Below are 21,534 nucleotides of genomic sequence, written 5' to 3'. Positions count from 1 at the left end.
AGGACATACGAAGTGCCAACTGTGTGCTGAGTAATGAACAAAGATTAGTAAGACATGGACTCTGCTCTCAAAAAGCTTATATTCTGGCGGATATATGTATATAAGCTATAAAAATAAAAAGGTGAATATTCAGTGCTATGATAAATATTCCAAGATGTCTTCCTAAAAAGAGTACATGTGTGAATATACCCAGTGTTTCTTTAGCTGTGATAAACTGCTAGATGGTAGTTCTGTGTTGATGATGGTGCTTTTGACAGTTAAGTTATACAAAATCTTCATCAAGGAAAATACGTAACTGGAAGTCCAGGGTTAGGGCAAACTCTAGATGCAGTGATATCAGAGACTCAGTGATGCCATCCAAGAATCAAGTTATCGATATTTTTCACCTCAGCGCTCTCTTCTGGGATTGATGAAGCTAATCATGTGCTTTCTTGTTTAAGTCCAGCAGCAGAGAGAGAAACTATTCCTAAGGCATTGAAGTACCCTGCACCCCCTACCTTTTTGATCTGATTGAGCCAAATTAGGTTTTGTGTAAGACTCAATGGACTGTAGCCTGCCAGACTCTCCTGTCCATGAGATTTCCCAGGCAAGAATACTAGAGTAGGTTACCATTTCCTCCTCCAGGGGATCTTCCTAACCCAGGGATCAAACCCGTGTCTCTTGCATCTCCTGGCAAGGGGATTCTTTACCATCAGTGCCATCTGGAGAGAGTATAATGATAATTGTCAACAGAAAGCCTTATGCTGATTGGCTTAAACCAGGATCCCCTCCTTGGATCCATGTGTAGTTTAGATATCAGAACAAAATTGGAATTCTGTTTTAAGGAGGAAGAGGTAAATGGTAAATACATGTTGAACAGATGACCAACTTTGCACCAAATCATCTTGTTTATTAACCACCAAATTATTCTAATGGTCAAATTGAGTTTAGAGAAGCATTTCTTCTCAGTTTACTCAAACTTTTAAGAGAAAGTTATTGATAGCACATAACAAGTCATCTGATACTCAGTTTTCATAGAATAATATAGGAGATGTTTAATAACTGCTAGCTGAAGAGCAGTCCTTATGGGGATCCTTGCATGCGTGCCTGCTAAGTTACTTCAGTCGTGTCCAACTCTTTGCAACCCTATGGACTGTAGCCCACCAGGCTCCTCTCCATGGGATTCTCCAGGTAAGACTACTGGAGTAGGTTGCCATGCCCTCCTCCAGGGAATCTTCCTGATTGACCCAGGGATTGAACCCACATCTCATGTCTCCTGCATTGGCAGATGGGTTCTTTACCACTAGTGCCACCTGGGAAGCCCATGGAGATCTTTAGGGAGATCTGCATCTGAATGTATTCAACTGCAAGTACTAGAATGCCCAACTAGGATGGCTTAAGTATTACATGTAATTTGTTTCCTGTTATAAAGCCTGGTGGTTGAAAGTTTCAGATTTGATACAATGCTCAATGATACTTTGAAGAACCAAAGCTTGTTCTATTTTTCTCCTCTCTAACCTTCTCATCCTTAGGTCTATCCTATCTCATGGCTCTGGTAGCTTCAAGCATTACACCATTATACAGCTGTACTCGAGCCAGAATTAAAGGTAGCAGGCGTCCTTACTGACTCTATCAGGGAAAATACTTTTCCTCGGCTGCTCCCACGTACACAGCCTCGTGTCTCATTGGTCACATGCCCACTCTTAAACCAGTTACAGTAGAGAGGAATGGGATAGTGTGCTTGGCTTTGACCAGTCTTATTTCAGGCCCTGGCAACCCAGAGAGAAGCCCACCCTTCTTCATATATTGTCCAAGAAAATCAGAGGTCCACAGATTGGGGGGAAAGGGGAAATGGGATAAGAAAGTAGTAGCGTCTGCCTGAGATCAGCTCAGCAGTATGTGTCCAATGCCTAAAATCACGCCTGTGTTCTATTTTAATAACTATATTAGCAAAGCATTCATCTCAAACCCAGTGTTTCTCAAACTATGTGAGGTGAAGGACTACTTCAATTTTTTCCAATTCATAGGCTAATAAGTTTCCTGTCAAATTGTATAAAAGTGTCTAAGTGCTCTCAGTTTCTGTTCATGTCTCATTGTGAACCAGTAACAGCTCTCAGACCAGCCGTGGCCTGTGACCCCTCTTGGAGAGGTGGTTCAGTTGGCTCACTTAATCTGGCCCCAGCTTGCTTCTCCTGCCTCATGTCCTGTGCTCCCTTTGATTCACCTGTAACAAACTGTTCTCCATTACCAGAATACGCCATGTATTTTCATTTTACTTCTGGATTTGACTTCACATTCTGTTCTCCCTTCCTGGCAGGCCCTTCCCTAGCTGGGGGAACACCTACTGAGAGTTTTTTTAGCCCAGCTTAAATGTCACCTTCCCTGTGCTGTTTTTCCTGAATTCTTTGCTCCACCCATCAGCGAGTGCTTCCTTGAACCCCATCCTATCTGATGGCTATGGTTGCGTCAAGCATTACATATCACACTACTCAAGCCAGGATGAAAGGTAGCAGGCCTCCTTACTGTCTCCACAAAGGAGTATACTTTTCCCAGAAGCTCCCCAACACATGTCCTCTTATGTCTCATTGGCCACATACCCAATAAGTGTATTTTGGGGGTTGTACTTTTTTCTGGGCCAGTCTCCCTCACTAGACCAAAAGGTCCTTGAAGGTGATCATCGTCTTACTCATCTTCTAGCCCCAGTTCCTGGCACACATACTTTGTTCTAAGTAAATGCCTATTGAATAGAACTGATGCAAACTTCTGTGTCTTTCCTTTTATTCTCCCCAAATATTTTCTACAGTGTATTTGTGGCTTTCCATGTAAGAACATACCATTTTGACACACACTTTTTTCTCTCCTCTTCTATCAAACCTAGTTTTAAAAATAAACAAGATACAGCTTTCCATTGTATGCCCATCATAGGTCCCTTCCCATAGACATCGCTGTCACTATCACTGCAGGAGGTGGCATATGGGATTTATGCCTCCCCAGTGGCATACTCACATCCCCGTAACAGTGAATGAGCCTACACATGGACATATATAAACTTCCAAAAGTAGCTGGCAAGGTGATACAGCACAGAGAACATACAATTTAGAGTCGCAATGACCTAAGCCTTAGCCTCTTTTCACATACTATATCACCTTGGGAATGTTCCTTAACCTTATTGAGTTCATTTCTTCCATTTAAAAAAAAAGGCATCATGGGAAGACATGAGGAAATAATACCTGCTTGCTATATGTTAGTACCTTCTGCTCAAATGAACACATTTGTGAATTGACAAAGAAGCTAGGCTGAGAGCAACAGTCAGTGGGTCTCCTGTCTCTTTAAGGGGTCAGGGCCAGCCACTGGTCAGGCTGACTGAGAAAGATGACCTGCTTTGAAATTCTATCTTGGGCAGAGCCTTGGTTGCTTCTGATTTCCTTGCTCACAGGCTGGCAGAGACAGCCACTTGACAGCTCAGGGGGGTGCATGACTAAGGTGGAGGGATGAGCAACTGTTGCTCGTTAAAGGGGGTGGCTTGGCCGGGAGGCAGGCAGGTGACCGAAGAGCAGCATATGGAAATCCCCAACTCCACTACTCAGATGATATCACAGATCGAAATCACTGCTGTGGGAAAGGCTGGGGGTCGGGGTGTGTGGGGCAGGGCATTGGAAGGGGAGGCCTTCTCCAGGCACTCACTTTTTTCCTTTACCACTGATTTCCCAGCTCAACTTTAGAAAAAAGGGAATAAGATGCACATTTGTTTGTCAGGCGATTGTAACTGAACAAGAAAAAGAACCAGCTTTTGGCATGCTGTGCGTTTTCACACCTCTCTTCCCGTGAGTCTGCTGTTCTTACCAGTGGAAATCCTCTTCTCCGTCTATCTGGCTAATTCAATCCTGGCCCCCAAATTCCTTGTTAGCCCTTGTGTCTTCCTTTCTTGATGCCATCTTCCTCTTAGGCTGCCACCTCTCCTAGACTCAACTCAGTTACTGTACTTCCCACACTGAATCGCCATTGTTTTCTGAGACAGCTCTTGATAAGAGTGAGAGCTCTTGGGAAACTTTGATTCTCTTCAATGCTTGGTTCATAGCAGGCGCTCAGTATGCATTGAGCTGAAAATTCCTACTCCTCAGCATATCTGACAATTCCTAACTTCTCACTAATTTTAGTTAGGTTACCAGGAGTATAATAAAGGCCTCTATGGAGGGAATGCTTGAATAATTCCAGAAGGTTACCAGGTGCCCTTCCACTTTTCCGATCCCTGGCCCCAGACCTCAGGGGCTATAGGAGTAATGGTAGTAAGGAAACAGAAGCAAGGAGTCATTTGGAGGCCAGAGGGACATTGCTCAGTGTTTGCATATTCCCAGATTTTAACTTGGTGACCCAAAGCAGACCACAGGGTCATCCAGAAGTTCCTGGACATCCTCAGACTTCCTGGGGGGAGTCGAGTTAGGAGTCCTGGATCTAGTCTTGAATTTCCACTTCCTGGGCAAACTACTTGGGACACGGCTGTAAGTCTGATAGACAAGATCAAATCCTGTCTCTGTCACTACGTGTGGGAATTTGTTACCTCTCTAAACCTCAGTTTCTTTCAGATCTAGGAGAACGACAATATTTATTTGGAATGCAATTGTGTGATGACTAAATCATGTGTGTATAGAATAACTAACCTAGATCTGGCACTTTGTAGGTGTTTAATAGGTGATGGCTATTATCATTTGTCAGTATTGGAGTGGGTGGGATGATGGTCTGAGCAATGTATCACCATTGTATAAACTATTACTAGATCCAGATACATGCAGAAGAAAGAATTCAAAAGTTGCTTTGTATAGCTATTTTCGTTTAATGAATGTCAAATAAATGCCTACTGATATTTCCAATATGACTTCATAAAGGCCTTCGAGGGGTTTTCCACTTCTCACTGTTAGGATTTTTTTCTGATAATAGTCCCCTACTTTCCAACCTTGATGTGCCCTCCTACCTCAGGAGAGCCCCGAGCCCTCCCCAAAGGGGGCTCTGGACAGTGTCCTACCTGAGGTGTGACAGTAAATTCTGGGCTTGCTTTCCCTTTGTCCACCCCCTTTGCCCCCTTCCCCTGACTTGCCTCTCTTGCCCAGGCCTTATCTTGTCCTCTGGGGAGGTATGTTAAGTGCTCTGCCAGCCTGCCTGTATGCCTGGCCTGTTTTTTCTCACTGCCAGTACCTCTTGGATTCCAATTCCAAACATGGTATCCATCTGGGGTCACCCTTTCTTCCGGTGCCAAGAGAGACACATTCCAAATGGAGCACAAATGTGCCTCCCGTGCCGGGCGCTCTGCATTCTGTTTGGGAACAACAGAGAGCAGGATGCGGCTGCTTTATTATCCCTCACTGCTGAAGCTGTCAGCCCCATAGCCCTATCTTTTTCTCAGGACGATTTAGGTTTCCTGCCAAGAGTCAAATGTGAAGACTCTTCTAAGAAACCTGGAGCCGAGGACACTTACCAGAGCTTTGCCAGGAGGGCCAGAGCCTTGCTGAGGGAAAGAGAAAGAAAAGTTTTCAGTTCTCCATGAAGTATATGATGTTTTGCTATTCATTCCCAAAGCTGCTGGAAGCATTCCTCCCAAGAAAGGTGGAGCTGGTGGGGAGAAGCCAGAGGTGAGACGACAGCTGGGAGGACAGGTTGACCCATTTCCTGAATTTCCCATGTGGGGACAGTCTTAGAGCCCGACAGGCTTTGAGACCCGAAGATGAGCAGCAACGGCAGCGTGGAGGGCCAGCTCCTCGGGCACGGGCCACTGTGCATCGCCTGGAGGAAGGACCTGGAAGGGGCTGTCTTCCACCTGGCCAACTGCTTCCTGCTCCTGGGCTTCATGGGTGGCAGCGGGGTGTACGGGTGCTTCTACCTTTTCGGCTTCCTGGGCACAGGCTACCTGTGCTGTGTGCTATGGGGCTGGTTCAGTGCCTGCGGCCTGGACATTGTTCTCTGGAGCGTCCTGCTGGCCATAGCCTGCGTGCTCCAGCTGGCACACCTGGTGTACCGCCTGCGTGAGGGCACCCTCCCCGAGGAGCTGGAGCTGCTCTACAAGACGCTGTGCCTGCCCCTGCAGGTGCCCCTGCCAGCATACAAGGAGATCGTGCGCTGCTGCGAGGAGCAGGTCTTGACTCTGGCCACGGAGCAGACCTATGCCGTGGAGGGCGAGACGCCCATTGACCGCCTGTCCCTGCTGCTTTCTGGCCGGTAAGCCACTCTGTCACTACCCAGCATTTCTTCCCCACTCCCACGCTTCTCGTTTCCCAGTGCCTCCCTTTCCATTTCGTATCTCTTCCATTGAGGAAGGATGTGGCGAGTCAAACAAACCAAAATAGATTTTTCTAAGCATATACTTGCTTCCCCTTTCTTAATATTTTTTCATGAGGAAACTAGCTCATGGCTGGCAGAAAGAGTTGTGAATATACTTGCTGCTGCGAGGTGTGGGGTGAATGCTTCTTGACCCTGGCTCTGAAATGACCACAACATGCCAGCATGTCATGCCTAAACTGCAGCCTTATCTCTAAGCTTTGAAAAACCAAGCATTTCAATAAGATGAATTAGTTTCTTCCATACGCATTCAACCTTTGCTAAGTGCCAACTATGTGTAAGGAACAGTGCCAAAATGGGAGATTTTTTGTAACCCCTGCTCATGCCAGGACATCAGAGATATCAGCAGACATCTATGCAGATTCTATGGTAAAGCCATATATGCCCAGATATGGAGCAGGAATGGGCTTCCCTGATGGCTCAGTGGTAAAGAACCTGCCTGCCAGTGAAGTAGATGTAGATTTGATCCTTGGGTCGGGAAGACCCCCTGGAGAAGAATATGGTTGCCCACTCCAGTACTTTTGCCTGGGGAATTCCACGGACAGAGGAGCCTGGCAGGCTACAGCTCATGCAGTTGTAAAAGAGTCAGACACACCTTAGCGACAACGACAACAACAATGAGGTTACCCTTGTCCACGTTTCCATTCCAGATTGTTCTATTGAGATTCCTACAGACCGGGAGTAAAGTGCTATAAATCTGAGGGCCAGAGAGTGAGGGGAGAGTGGCGAAATCCGTGTGTGTCTCTTTGAGGATATGCTGGAGACGCCTGGCTGACACATTTTAAGGAGGCTGACAGTCAGACCTTAGCAAAATGGGCTTTGTCAGGATTAGCCTGCATGTGAATGTTGGCCATTGACTGATCTCTTCTGAACAAATACTGTGTAGCTCTGTGCTGCACATTTGGTAGGAAATTGTGAATTCTTTGAAATATTGCCCTAATGGGACTTGTATGTGGGAGCTAAGCATCTGATAGTAAGCATCTTCACCTGCTATATACTTGGACTGGCTCAGTGGAAAACAAATAGAGTATTTAAAAACTTTGTCCTTAATTTCCTCTTTCCTGCTTTTTTGAGACCAGAAGAATGCAGCGATTCAAAGAAAAAAAAAAAAGGAAAGAAAGAAAGAAAAGGGGAAAAGAAAAAAAGAAACCAGATAAGATTGCCAGTGGGGAAAAAGACTTTGACATTGATGATGACGGTACTACCACAACTACTACTAGTAATGTGGATACCATACATTATGGACTAATGTATAGAATCAAAGTATAATGTACACATGTCTTAATTTTGTTTGGACACTGAGGTCCTGGGTTGAATGAGCTATGAGGTTTTGTGATGTTTCATTTCATTTATGGTTGAAGTATAAATAAATGAATGTGTGTAAACAAATACACATGTAGATACAAATATATTATGACTATTGCCAAAATGTTTGCCACCTACAATTCCATGCTTAAAATAAGGACAGTTTAGGAAACATGCTCGTTCATGAGACCCATGATATTGTTTGCATCTCCTAGTATCTCCGTTCTAAGGAGGGGATGAAGACAGGTAGGAGAAACACCCACTGCGCTGGATGGTGCTCATTTATGGAAGCACATAATAATTATTATATGGTTCAGGTATCTTGTATATGATAGATTTATCATGAACGTGTAGACCATGCTCCTGTGAAGCGGGGAGAGGGGCTTGGCCCCTCAGTGTGGTTTTTTCTAATATGTGCTGTGCTTAGTCACTCAGTCGTGTCTGATTCTTTGCGACCCCCTGGACTGTAGCCCGCCAGGCTTCTCTATCCACGGGAATTCTCCAGGCAAGAACACTGGGGTGGGTTGCACGCCCTCCTTCAGGGAATCTTCCCAACCAGGGATCAGACCTAGGTCTGCTGCATTGCAGGCAAATTCTTTGCCAGCTGAGCAACCCATGAAGCCCTTTTCCTAGTGTTGTGTGTGGCTGTGTGTTAGTTGCTTAGTTGTGTCTGACTCTTTGCAACCCCACAGACTGTAGTCCACCCGGCCCCTCCATCCATGGGATTCTCCAGGCAAGAACACTGGAGTGGGTTGCCATTTCCGTCTCCAAAAGGAACTGGAGAAAGAAAGAAGGTGAAGTTGCTCAATCATGTCCAACTCTTTGCGACCCTATGGACTGTAGCCTACCAGGCTCCTCCATCCATGGAATTTTCCAGGCAAGAGTACTGGAGTGGGTTGCCATTTCCTAGTATGCTGCTGCTAAGTCGCTTCAGTCATGTCTGACTCTGTGCGACCCCATTAGATGACAGCCCACCAGGCTCCCCAATCCCTGGGATTCTCTAGGCAAGAATACTGGAGTGGGTTGCCATTTCCTTCTCCAGTGCATGAAAGTGAAAAGTGAAAGCAAAGTCGCTCAGTCATGTCAGACTCTTTGCAACCCCATGGACCATAGCCTACCAGGCTCCTCCATCCATGGGATTCTCCAGGCAAGAGTACTGGAGTGGATTGCCATTTCCTTCTCCATTTCCTAGTATACCTAGCATCAAAAACTCAAGTTAAAAGTTATTACTTTCAATATTTTTCTTGCTTTTCAAGATTTGAAGTAAGAGTTTTGTTTTGATATCTTTCAACATCATCCTGTCTCAACTTTGTAAAACTGGAGCTGAGGAAAGGACTTCTAGTCTATAACCAGCCTCCGACTTTAAAAGAGAATCATCGTTATCTGTGGCTGGTGAGGTACCACCCACCTTGAAGCAGCAGAATAGAACTCCATGCTGAGAAGTGGGGGCTTCTGAGGGAGACCTCCCCAGCTCACATGCATACCTCATCTGGAGCCCTTTGCTAAAACCTCAGACGTCCTTTTTTATTTTCATAATGCAATCAGTCTCTTTCTTCTCCAGGAGATCTTCCCAATCCAGGGATTGAAACTGCAAAAGCTAAGGAAAACAAAACAAAACACTCAGGGATTGAACCCACATCTCCTGCGTTGGCAGGTGGATTCTTTGCCACCTGGAAAGCCCCTCATTAGATGTTACTCACACTGTAAAGTCTTGTCCCTCCTCAGTGGCTTACTTGGGTGGCCAGATTCCTTGCATGGGACGAGGATGAAGGATGGGAGGATCTGGTGTGTATGGCAGCAGCTTCATTCTCTCTGGTTGTCTTTCTTCCTTTGTTCGAGAAGCTTTTCCTTGAGGTTTTGGTCCCCTTTATGGTGACACAGTGAGTTTATTTGTTTGATCTTTCCATCCCTCTTCCTTTCCTTTCTCCCTTTCTTCCTTCCTCCCCATTTCTGAAAATATTTATTAAGAGAGCTAGAGACTAGGGATCTCTTGTTAAAAAATGAAAAATATTTTCCTTGTACTCCTGGAATTTACAGTCTATCAAGAGAGTCACTAATTAGTGACTCTAGTCACTAATTTCAAGGAGGAAGGCAAAGTGCAATGAGAGCATATAAGCAGTGGACCTAAATTTTCTGGGGGGGCAGATGAGACTTCCTGCAGGAAGGAATGTATAAGCTGAGGCCTGAGGAGAAGGTGTGGATTGGGAAGAGAGGCAGCTGGAGGGAACAGAATATGTGAAGCCCATGAGGTAGGAGCGCACTTCATTTTCTCTTGCATCCTTTCATTACTCAGGGAAGTTCTGGTGGCTAGCTACACATTTTGATAGGTCTTGTAGAAGCAAGAGTGTTTCTGCTATCAGAGGGTGTAGGCTGACACCACATTCTGGGCTTGGTTTGAGACCTACATCCCTTTCTGTTTTCCATCTTTAAGTTGTCAGATAATATATAAAGTTTGTTAATTGATAGTGGTCTTTGATAATTTGCACATGTACATATATATCTAGGCATTCACTGGGAGCAAGATATGGAGTGCTAATATCCCCTTGGCCAGAACTTAATCACATGGCTCTACTCAGCTGCAAGGGAAGTAGAGAAACATTGTCTAGCTGGGCAGTCATGAGCCTGCTAAAAAAGTTCCAGTACTATAGAGGAAGGGGAAAAGCTGATATTGGAAAATAGAATTCCATACTGGGTTTCTCAGATCCTCATCCGCATTCTGATCCGCTTCTCAATATCCTATACATCCTTCAGAAATCAGCCGAAATGTCGTCTTTGAGAAGTCTGCCACTTGGAGAGAACTAAGCTCTCTCCCTCCTCTAGTCTCCTGTCTCACAATAGTGCTTGTTGACTTACAGCTAGTTGTTTATGTCCCTGTGACTTCCACTAAATTGTGAAATCCCGAAAGGTAAGGATCAGATTATTGGGTCTTCCCTGGGGGTCCAGCAGTTGCCATGCAGTGCAGCTGAAGAGTGAAAAAGAAAAAAAAAAAGGACCAGATCATCTCCAGGTTCCCAGACTTCCAGGAGCACAGAAGGTTCTCCATACTTTTTTTTTTTTTTTTAGACAATTAAGCTCCAAAAAAAGTGGAACAATAGCTCCTTCCAACTGGACAGGATGTACCTCACAGAGCTTGTTGATCTGCCCTCTTTGTTCAATAAACTCTTTCCCAGTACAACTGACTTTAGAAGAGAGGTTGAAACTGAGACTCTTGAGTTTTCTAGGTAAAAGAGGAAAAAGCCCATTCTGGATCCTAGTCATTTTCCACTCTTCTAACATGTAATTTAAACTCTGGAGAAGCTTTGGGTAACCACTTCTCTTTTCCCACACAGTCTCTTCTCTCCCTTTGCCAGGGTTCGTGTGAGCCAGGACGGGCAGTTTCTGCACTACATCTTTCCTTACCAGTTCATGGACTCTCCCGAGTGGGAATCGCTGCATCCCTCTGAGGAGGGGGTGTTTCAGGTAATAGGGAGCCCCATGGCAGCACTGCCCCAGCCCATCCCACTGCAACCCAGCAACATCCGTGCTTCCATCTTTCCTCTCTTTTTGCACACCTTTGAACTACTGCCAGTATGATGCTAGAGGTGGGAGCACTCTCCTCCAGTGGAATAAGTGCCTGGCAGAGGAGGGGTAGGGTAGGGAGGCGCTGATCCCTGAAAGGGGGGCCATGTCACTCCTACGCCTAAAACTCTTCCAGAAGACTCCAGTGACCACAGGATAAAAGCCTTCACTCCTTAGAGAGTGACTTAAGACCTTTAGTGACATCCTGGAGCCGCATCTCCAGCCCTTTCCTCACACTTCCTGCTCACACCAGCCATGCTGAATTACTTCCCCAAACATACCACACTGTTTTACACAGCCGTGCCTTGGCCCCTATTGTCGCCTCTATCCGAAATGCACTTCCCTCATCAAGAGGAGGCTATGGCGTCTCACTTCCTTTGAAGCCTGCCCAGACTGACCTCACCAGCTTCCACCCCCACACATTGCCTGCGCGCCTCCTCTGTTCCTTTTACTATGCTGACTGCGCACATGTACGATTTGGTTTTCTTTCTGTCTTTTGCATAGTAAATTCCTTGACGTAGAAATCTGGGCTTTTCCTCTCCATCTCCAGGCTCCAAAGGGCAATGCTTTGTACACAGTAGTAGGTGTTCAGTAAAGTTTCACTGAACTGCCTCGCCAGTAGGCCACTGGTGTCTCAGAGTGCTCCAGAGGGCATCACATACACTGTCTAAGGTCAGGGCCTGGCTGCTCAAGCCCTCCTCTCCTCTCTGTCAGTCCTTCAGATTTCAGTTACCTTCTTTGTAGTTCTCACTTACTGCACGGCTAGCATGTGACAGGCACTACCTGTTTCATTGCCTTATTGATTCTCACAACAGTCCTCTGGATTGAATATTGTTATTAACCTGTTTAACAGATGAGGCAACGAAAACCTCAAGTAATTTGCCCAAGCGCTTCATCTAGAAAGTGGCAAAACCAAGTTGCCTGACACCACTATTCTATTCCTTTTTAAAATGGGGGGTTACCAGGAGAGTGGAGGTCACACATATACACCATCATAGGGACTCCCCTGTCCAGACAGTTGGCCAGGACTGGGTTCCCTCTGTCTCCTATCGGTTCTATCAGGAAGTTCCTCAGGCAAGCACTTATGCCAGCCCCAAAATAGACACATGCCAGGCGGTGCCACCTGGCTGGGCCTGCTTCCGCCCCACCCTGACTCTTGGCTCTGTGAGGACAGGCCCTGAGGGGCGATCCTAATCCCCCTGCCTGGACCATCAGCCACAGGCCCCCCTCTGAACATGTGCCTCCCCCACCACATACTCACATCCTCTCCAAGCAGCTCAGCAGTCACCTTTGAGAACTCCCTCAGAGCCACAGGAACCTTCAGGAGGGCTGAGTCAGGTCCTGAGCCAGCCAGACCAGGCTCTGTTTCTGACACTGAAACCGAGAAACAGGTGGTGGATAAGCCGGGTGTCCTCCCCTTAGTTATGCTTGAAAGGAAGGGCTATGACCCCAGATGGCCTCTCAGCATCTGAGAGGGATGTAGGGACTGTCACATTTCTTCCATTTGTATTTTTAGTAGGCACCTCCACTGGGAGCCTTGAGATCCACACACTTGCTCTTGGCTCGGTGAAGTCCCATTTCCTCTTTGCAAATGTCAAGAGTTGTCTCAGGTTGTAGTTCGTCTTGTCCTTGCCTTTGCATTTGCATAGTCTTTGTTGACTAATAGGGAATCCACAGTGACTGAATCATAATTCTTATTGAGTTTGCCAAAAGAGATAAACATTCCATCACACCTCTCAAGAATTCAATGAACAATTTATTGACTGTTAAACACTGCGACCTTCTCATCAGTTACCGAGAACATAACATGGGAGCGATCACATGGAAATCAGCATTATTTCTCTAATTAGCATCATGTTTTACTGGACTCAAGGTCTCTTTATGTACATCATCTCATTTAATCCATTCAACCAGCTTCGAAGGTGAAGGTTAAAGAAAAACCTGGTCAAACCAGTCAATCCATTGGTTTCTGAAGATATTTAGGAAGGATTTTATACTGGGCATGAGAAAACAACATCAAGTTATTTTGCAACTTACAAGATTAGTAGTTTTCACCTAATTCATTCACTCATTTCAGTAATATTTATTGAGCTGTTACAGTAACCTGGGCACTACATGGTTTGTTTTTGTTTGGTTTTATTTTTGGCCACATCACATGGAATGTGGGATCTTAGTTCCCTGACCAGGAATTGAACCCATGGTTCATGAGCCCATGCCCCCTGCAGTGAAGTATGGAGTCTTAACCTCTGGATTGCTAGGGAGTTCCCACCTGGACAGTATTAAAGGTGCTCAGAGTGTATCAGTCAACAGAACAGACGAAGGTCCCTGCCTTCATGCAATTCACATTCTAGTAGGTGAGACAAAAAATTAGCCATAGAAATTATGAATAAGTAAATTATGTAATATGTTAAAAATAATTAATTATAGTAAAAAAATAGAATAGTTTAAGGGAGAGATACAATTGACCCCTGAACAACATAGGCGGTAGGGTTATTTTCACACAGTAGAAAATCCATGTATAACTTATAGTGAAAGTTGCTCAGTAGGGTCTGACTCTTTGAGACCACATGGACTATACAGTCCACGGCATTCTCCAGGCCAGAATACTGGAGTGGGTAGCCCTTCCCTTCTCCAGGAATCAAAGCAGGGTCTCCTGGATTCCAGGTGGATTCTTTACCAGCTGAGCTACTAGGGAAGCCCATAATTTATAGTCCAACCTCCAAATATACAGTTCCCCCAGATCTGGGGTTCCACATCCTCAGACTTAACCAATCAGCCAATTGTGTAGCACTTCAGGTATTCACTATTGAAAAAAAAATCCCCATTTAAATGGATCCACACAGTTCAAACCTGTGTTGCTCGAGGGTCAACTATAATTGCAATTGTAATTGGAGATTTCATGGAAGTCTTTGTTGAATTGGTGATATTTGAGCAAAGACCTGAGGTGATTAGCAGTGTGAGCTCTGAGAATATCTGGGGGGATAGCATATTAGACAGAGGGAAGAGCCAGTGCAAAAGCTGGGTGTGAGAGAGACTAGCATGTTTGAGGTCCAGAAAGAAGGTCAATGAATCTGGAACAGGGAGAGGGAGGGGGATGAAGAGCAGGAGAGGAAGTCAGAGAGGTGGTAAGGAGACATGTCACCTAGGGCCAGAGTGTATATTTTCTAAATACAGCCCAAAGGATTTCCTAACACATTGGATGTAGTATGTGAGAGAAAGAGGATCAAGAAAACTTCTAAGACTTCTGACCTGAGAAACTGGAAGGATGAAGCTGCTATCAAATGTGATAAGGAAGGCTGCAGATAGTACTGGCTTTGGGAGAAGAGAGGGAAGTCGTTTGGGAGGTATTAGATTTGCGTCATCTATGGACATTTAAATACAGACACTGCGTAGGCAGTTGCATACTTGAGTCTGGAATTAAGGAACAAGGTCTGAGCTTGAGACTAAGTTTGGGAGTCATTAGCCTACAGATGATATTTAAAGCTGTTACATTGGACAAGATCACCAGTGAGTGAGTGTAGACAGAAAAAGGATTCAAGAAAGGGGATATTCTAGTGTTTAGAAGTTGAAGGGGGTAAAAAGTAGCAAAAGAAGCTGAAAGGGACTAATCAGGAGGTTATACCAGGAGAGTGTGGCATCCTGGGAGCCAAGTGAAGAATATCAATGAGGAGGACTGAATGCCGTGAAAACTGATCATCAGACTCAGCAATGCAGAAGTCATAGGCGACCTTGCCGGGAACAGCTTGTAGACCACCGGGGCGAAGCCTTGCTGGCTGAAGAGAGAGAATACAAGGAGAGGAATTGGTAGCAGCCAAGTATGGACAACTTTTTCATGGAGTTTTACTGAAAAGGAGAGCAAATCAATGGAGTGATAGCTAACCAAGGAACTAGAGTGAAGAAAAAAAGATTTTGATTTTAAAATTTTGACTTAAGATGGAAGAAGTAACAGTGTATTTGCAAGAATGCCCACAGTCTTTTCTGTTCAGCATTGAGGACACTTCTTGCATCCTTATTAGCTCTCATGTGTACCCACTTCATGTGCAGCACTCTGATTTCTTGTTTGGGAATTGTTAGTAAGTGCACTGAAAGTACAGGTTATGGTAGATGTGACAACTACTTGTTGGGTCAGATTAGCCACAGATGGATTGTGAGGACCAGTATTCTCATGAGGCAACAAGTCTGGAGAGATTAAGCAATTTATCTGATGTCGCACAGCTGGTAAAGCTGGAATTGAAACTCGTTTCTGGTCTTGATGAGGCAATTTAGGCCCTGACTTGAGTGCTGATGAATGAGGGGTAGAGGAAATGAAGGAAGGGAACCGAAGAGGGGTACTGCAGATGGGAAGCGGAGGAGGGGAGCAGAGGGGCTGTTCTGGAGGCAATGAAATGAAAGGATTATATACATGATTTCTGATAAAGAACCCCACCTTTAATGAGACAACCCACATAAAGCACTTAACACGATGACTGGCACATGGTCACTCTCAGCAAATGTTAGCTGATGTCCTCCTTCTCATTTTCTTTGTCTCCATTCGTGAATCTTCATCTTAAGCTCTGCCAAGCTGCTCACTTTTAGAGTACTTAGGACAGGGTATAAAGAATTGTGTGATTCTACGCACTTTTCCTTTACTATACTAAGAATGTTTGCATTTGAAACCTATCTTTACCACTCATCACTATTTTAACAAGATTTTTCAAGCACCTGCTCTGTGCTGTGCACACATTACTGACCCTGCAAGTGTGACTTAGCTGTGCATCATGGGCACATAGCCAAGTACACAGAAATTACTAGATGTCTATATAAATGGAGAGTGGGGTATCCTTCCACTTTGTGTTCTTAAGAGTGCCTCTTGGGACTTTCCGGGTGGTCCAGGGGTTAAGACTCTGTGCTCTTGAGGCAGGGGGCACGGGTTCTGTCTCTGGTTAGGAAACCAAGATCCTGTAAACTGCAAGGCACCTCACCCCCCCCCCCGCAAAAAAAAAGAGTTCCTTTTCCTCTACGCCCCTTTTCTGAATTTAGTCATCAGATCCATTTGGCTACTTGTAGAGCCCAAGTCAAGTGCAGCTCATGGGTCTGGAAACCAGGCCAGCATTCTGTCCACTTGATGTAGCCTGGCATGCCTGATCAGAGGCTCTCTTCTCACTGAAATTATTCCCAATTCTTCTTTGTGTCCCAACTCCAATATATTATCTTTTATCCTTAAAAACTGTCATCAGCATCCTGACCTTTCTTCTGAGCACCAGGAGGCCGCTATTCTCTCCTGGGATCACAACAGGCTCAGAACCTTCTGCAGCCATTAGCGGGATCAGCCATGGAACATAGTGTCTGAGAGCTGAAGAGACTGGAGGTGGACTGTGAGGTTCCAGGAGGTGATCTCAGGGCTCTTCACAAGACAACCCCCCTACTCCATCCCTCCCACCATATCAGTGCACACAATAAAAGTCATTCATTGGACCTCTTCAAGGCAAGGCCCTGGAGAGGTACTTCCGTAGCTTCTTCAGGAGAAGTGCAAAGTGCAGCGATTTGCCAAGTAAACTGCATATATCTCTGTACTAAGCTTGGACACATTTTTAAGTTTCAACCTTCACTTTCTGTCCCTGACCCCTCTCAGGTCACTCTGACAGCTGAGACTGAATGTAGCTACATTTCCTGGCCCCGGAAAAATCTCCACCTCCTTCTGACCAAAGAGCGATACATATCTCGCCTCTTCTCGGTCCTGCTGGGCTATGACATCTCAGAGAAGCTCTACGCTCTCAATGACAAGCTCTTTGCTAAGTTCGGGCTGCGCTTTGACATCCGTCTCCCCAGCCTCTACCACGTCCTGGGTCCTGCTGCCTCAGATCCAAGACCAGAGTCTGAGAAGGATGACGAGGAAGTCCGTGAGCCGGCGGCAACCCCTCCTCAGGCCCTGTACACGTCTGTCCAGCAAACACCTCCTAGCTCCCCACCTCCACTGGTCACCAGCTCTCCTGCACCTCCTCCCTGGGTCAGAATGTCCAGGCCCGACAGCGGCGTCCTGGGTGAGGACTCCACCAGTCTGGTTCTGGAGGATTTTGAGGAGGTGTCGGGATCAGAATCATTCATGGATTATAAGAGTGATGGGGAGTACATGAGGTGAGGGGAGAACTAACATGGGCACAGCCCCCCGGCTCGGGAACCTGTGTAAGTACTCAGAAGGCAGCTGCTGCAGTCTTGCCAATAGCTGGCCTTAACTTGGTTTATGAGGGCAAAAAATCATTTCATGGAGCCTGTCCTCTCAGAGGACTCCCAGAAAGTGGCATTAACCCAACCCTGCAGATAGCAACTCACTCCTGTTGCATGAAAGGCATGAGGGTTTTTTAAAAAAACTCATCCCTTATTAATTGTGATTGCTTTCAAAAGTGGTCTGGCTGGCTGACATTTGACCAAGCAGATAGGTTGCTAATTTTTTTTTTTTTTCCAAAGTTGTGCTAATAACCAAGGTCACATTTAAGGCTAAAGGGTATTTTGTTATGGCATGCATTTTAAAGAATACTTTAAAAAGCTGGCATGGCTCAAATTCCTAATGATTCTTCTTGGCATATAGTCAGCTCCAGAAAGCAGTCATTATTTAGCCTGGATTGGACAGGCACTTCTGTTAAAATCGCCCCTGTTTCAAAGAGGCTTGTGATTGGAGGCTAATGACTCTGGGAGGAAAATGTGCCCACCTTGCTATTCTCTGACCCAGTGGAGAGTGTGTTGCTCAGGCCCAGGACTGGACACTGCTGAGTGAATGTTACCATGATAGAATGACTTTCCTAGAAAATCATAACTGTGGGTGGTAGAGTGGGCGTGAATCTGACGTAGGAAAATGTGTGTACAGCTCAGGAGAGTGTACATAAAAGGCTCTGCTGAGCAGTTCTGGGAAATTGTTCTCATGTTCCCTCTGACTGCTCTCACAATGCTGTGACATTTTCCTCTAGGACTCCACCCAACCATGGTGCAGGCCTGGCTTTTCCTGAGGAAAATACCACTGTTCTCAAATTGGAAGACATTTCCAAGGTTAGGGAGGGGTGCTTAAGAGATTAATCATTCTTTAGGAAACACTCTTTTCCCAAGGAACTATTTCAGGTAGGAAGGCATCTAGGGTACTTTGAGGTTAAGTGAGTGAATGTTTGTACATTTTGAAAAGCAAATCACATAAATGGAGAAAGAGGCGAGAGAGGTGAGTGCTAAAAGATTAGCTATTTGGTTTCATGGATATGGAACTAATCATCTATGGAATCAGTCCTTAGAAGCAGCGTCTAGCAGATCACCCTCTTGACCTCCTCCACTTGTGTGGTCCTCTCCCAGTGTCCGTCCCCCGCTGCGCTGACAGTCGCCTCCCTGCTAGCCTACCCACCAGTGTGTGTGAATTCTGTCCCGTGGGCCCCACTCTTTGTCCCCATACCTACCCGCCTGCACACACTCTGAACTCACACAGCTCCCTGGGTCCTCCTATTCTGCCTGCTTCTCTTTTCCTGGCTCTATTTGTTCTCCTCTTTCTCCCCTCCTTCCAGTTTCTGCTCAGTCCTCGGCTTCCTCAGTGTGCTGCTTTTAAGAAGAAAAAGGCCCATTTCTGCTTCTTCTCTGTTAACTTCCCCTCTCTATACTTTTCCTCCACGTTGACCCTATTTGACTATTCATGTATTTCTCTCTCTGTTGCCTTCTTCCTGTTCCTCCACTTCCCATCTTGCTCCATCTCTTCTTCCTAAACTGCCCTATATGCCCAACTTAATTTTTAATCCTGACTCTTCCGAGATCAGTACCTCTCCCTAACCCTATGAAGAAGACCATTCAAGTGAGGATGTGAGAATTCTCTTCTCTGATGGCTACACATTTCATGCATGAGTTTTCCCAAACGTTAACAGGCAGGCAGTGTTTTAGACAAGAGACCTGCACTGGGAGCCCAAAGTCCTGATTGCTACGTCTGGCTCAACTTCTGTTTGCAAAGCACACAGTCTCACTGAATCTTACTTCCTTCACATGAATGTGTTGACCCAGCTGGCCCCCTCAAGGCCCTCCTGGGCTTATGTGAGAAGGAAAAGGATGAACTGTTCAGAGGAGGAAAAAGAAGCAGGCAGGCAACCTTATAACGGACACAACCCCCTGGACATCAGTGTGTCTTCCAGCAAGAACTTGCGGCTATGTTTCACTATGATTTCTCTTGTGACTTGGAGCTGTCCTCCTCTCTGCTGGGTAGCAGGGTCCTACTTGACTATCAGTTCTCTCCATTCTGTACCTGTGAAGAATCTCACCTACCATGTGAGAGGCATGGTAGGTGAGATGTTCACATGCAAGGTGGTCCCACCTCTGTCTCTCCGGTCCTCTATTCTTAATACTATTGAAAAAAAGGCTTCTTCCCAAATTCAGCCTTTTCTGAGGTTCACAGTGAGAAAACTGCTAATATAACTCACTTTCTTTATACTTACTAGTATTTGGAGTATAAAGAGAGAATATATTAGAATCGTTTTTGGTTTAAGTAACAGAGAGAAAGGAAAAAACTGTGTTAACTGAGCGCCAAAGAATTGATGCTTTTGAACTTTGGTGTTGGAGAAGACTCTTGAGAGTCCCTTGGACTGAAAGGAGATCCAACCAGTCCATTCTAACGGAGATCAGTCCTGGGTGTTTATTGGAAGGTCTGATGTTGAAGCTGAAACTCCAATACTTTGGCCACCTGATGAGAAGAGCTGACTAGTGAGCTGAAAAGACCCTGATGCTGGGAATGATTGAAGGCAGGAGGAGAAGGGGATGGATGACAGAGGATGAGATGGTTGGATGGCATCACTGACTCAATGGACACGAGTTTTGGTGGACTCCAGGAGTTGCTGATGAACAGGGAGGCCTGGTGTGTTGCGGTTCATGGGGTCGCAAAGAGTCGGACACAACTGAGCGACTGAACTGAACTGAACTGCCACAAAGTTTTCAGAACAATTTGAAAATGTGATCAAATTGACCAAATTTCAGACAGCTTTAGTTTGTGACAATGGGATAATTTAGCCCAGAGACATTTTTCCCAAATTGTATTTTGGGACGTTTGGTGTGACTTATTTGTCATCAAACTCCTTTTATGGTTATTATTGTAATGAATAAGCATAGTGCCTCAAGACTGGTAGCAGTTTACTTCTTTCCTTTCCAAAGCAGGGCACAATTCACCATCCAGTCCCTGACTCTTCCGCAACCAAAACTATAAGCTCATTGCTATTCATGCTGGTCCAGAACTTAACTTAAGAGCCATGAAGCTGACTGGATTCTGCATTGTTGGGAATGACATAGCTGCGTCACACTGACGGCAGTGCTGTGCCTCACACCAAGACAGTTTAAATCCAACTGAAAGTAGTCAGTGTCTCCACTGGAGCATTCTTCGTTTGTTTGTTTTGAAGAGCACAGTTTTCAGCCTGGTGGTACGGAGAACTGAGCCAAAACTGGTTGTTACTTTTTTAACATGCAAAGCAATACTGTACAATAATGTATTCATGCAGGGTCTCACAGTTAGACCTCACATTAACCCTGCCTTCTCTAGAATCTTTCCTGGTAATTCTATGAACACACGCCACAATGTTTCATTTGATGTCTTACAGGAGATGCTCAATGAATACATCTCTGAAGTGGTCAGTTAAGTCAAGCTACTGAGTCTACTATCACAAACTAACTGAAAGCTGTCTAAAATTTGGCCACTTTAGCTTATGTTTTCAAATTGTTCTGAAGACTCTGTAGTTTGAAAGTAAAGACTCTGATTGCTTCCTTTTTATTATTTAAATAAACAAAGAAATGAGAAACACATTACAACATGGGGACTAATTGTGGTCAAGGAAAGAGGCCAGGACCGGGACATATTACCAAAGGCCAGAGAACCAATTCGACAAACGTTCACTGAGTATCCACTATGTATTTCAGGCACTGTGCCAGGTAATCATATTATGAGTAATCATGAGTAACAGCTGAAAGACTGGAAGATGCTTAATCTGCAAGAGATGGACAACAGTAATATCTTCAAATTTTGAAAAGATATCTTCACCTTAATCGGGTGACGTTCTTGAGGACAAAGATGAATTAAGGACTGAAAGCTATAAGGAGAATGGATTGCCTCAAGGAGTAGTAAGTTACTCGTTACTAGAAGAATTCAACTAGTGATCAGAAGAAATCTTCTCAGAGGTTTTTTTTTAAGGTGATTCATGCTCCAAGCGAAGGATGTGTTATGTTATTGCTATTAAGGTGCCTTCTAACTCTGTGATGCTATGATTCAATGATTCTAAGTTGTGAATCTTGTCCTGCCACATAATTACCTTCAAGGGCAGTTCCCTAGCTGCGGAACAGGGCTAATAGTCTCATAGATAATCAATATCTACTAGTAAGTAAATGGGATTC

The 21,534-nt window shown here is 45.2% G+C and overlaps 1 protein-coding gene across 4 annotated transcripts in view; it reads left to right on the top strand.

The window, feature by feature from the left end:
• The first annotated feature begins 5,301 nt into the window (after nucleotides 1–5,301).
• The window catches only part of POPDC2 (popeye domain containing 2), a 30,665-nt gene continuing 14,432 nt past the window's right edge, over nucleotides 5,302–21,534 (top strand). For 3 of the 4 annotated variants that reach the window (XR_008200314.1, XR_008200315.1, XM_052649873.1), the window contains exons 1-3: nucleotides 5,302–6,186; nucleotides 10,962–11,070; nucleotides 16,781–17,331. Coding sequence is in view for 2 of the 4 variants with exons in the window: in XM_052649873.1 (XP_052505833.1) it covers nucleotides 5,696–6,186; nucleotides 10,962–11,070; nucleotides 16,781–17,287 (1,107 nt within the window). In the remaining 2 variants the exon portion in view is untranslated. The remainder of the gene's footprint in view (nucleotides 6,187–10,961; nucleotides 11,071–16,780; nucleotides 17,332–21,534) is intronic. The other variant, XM_052649874.1, reaches the window with a different exon arrangement.

The sequence above is a fragment of the Budorcas taxicolor genome, chromosome 1 (assembly GCF_023091745.1).
Source record: "Budorcas taxicolor isolate Tak-1 chromosome 1, Takin1.1, whole genome shotgun sequence".
NCBI classification, from domain to species: Eukaryota; Metazoa; Chordata; class Mammalia; order Artiodactyla; family Bovidae; genus Budorcas; species Budorcas taxicolor.
Note: the sequence above shows the minus strand (reverse complement) of the source record. Positions and strands in the feature narration are given on the sequence as shown.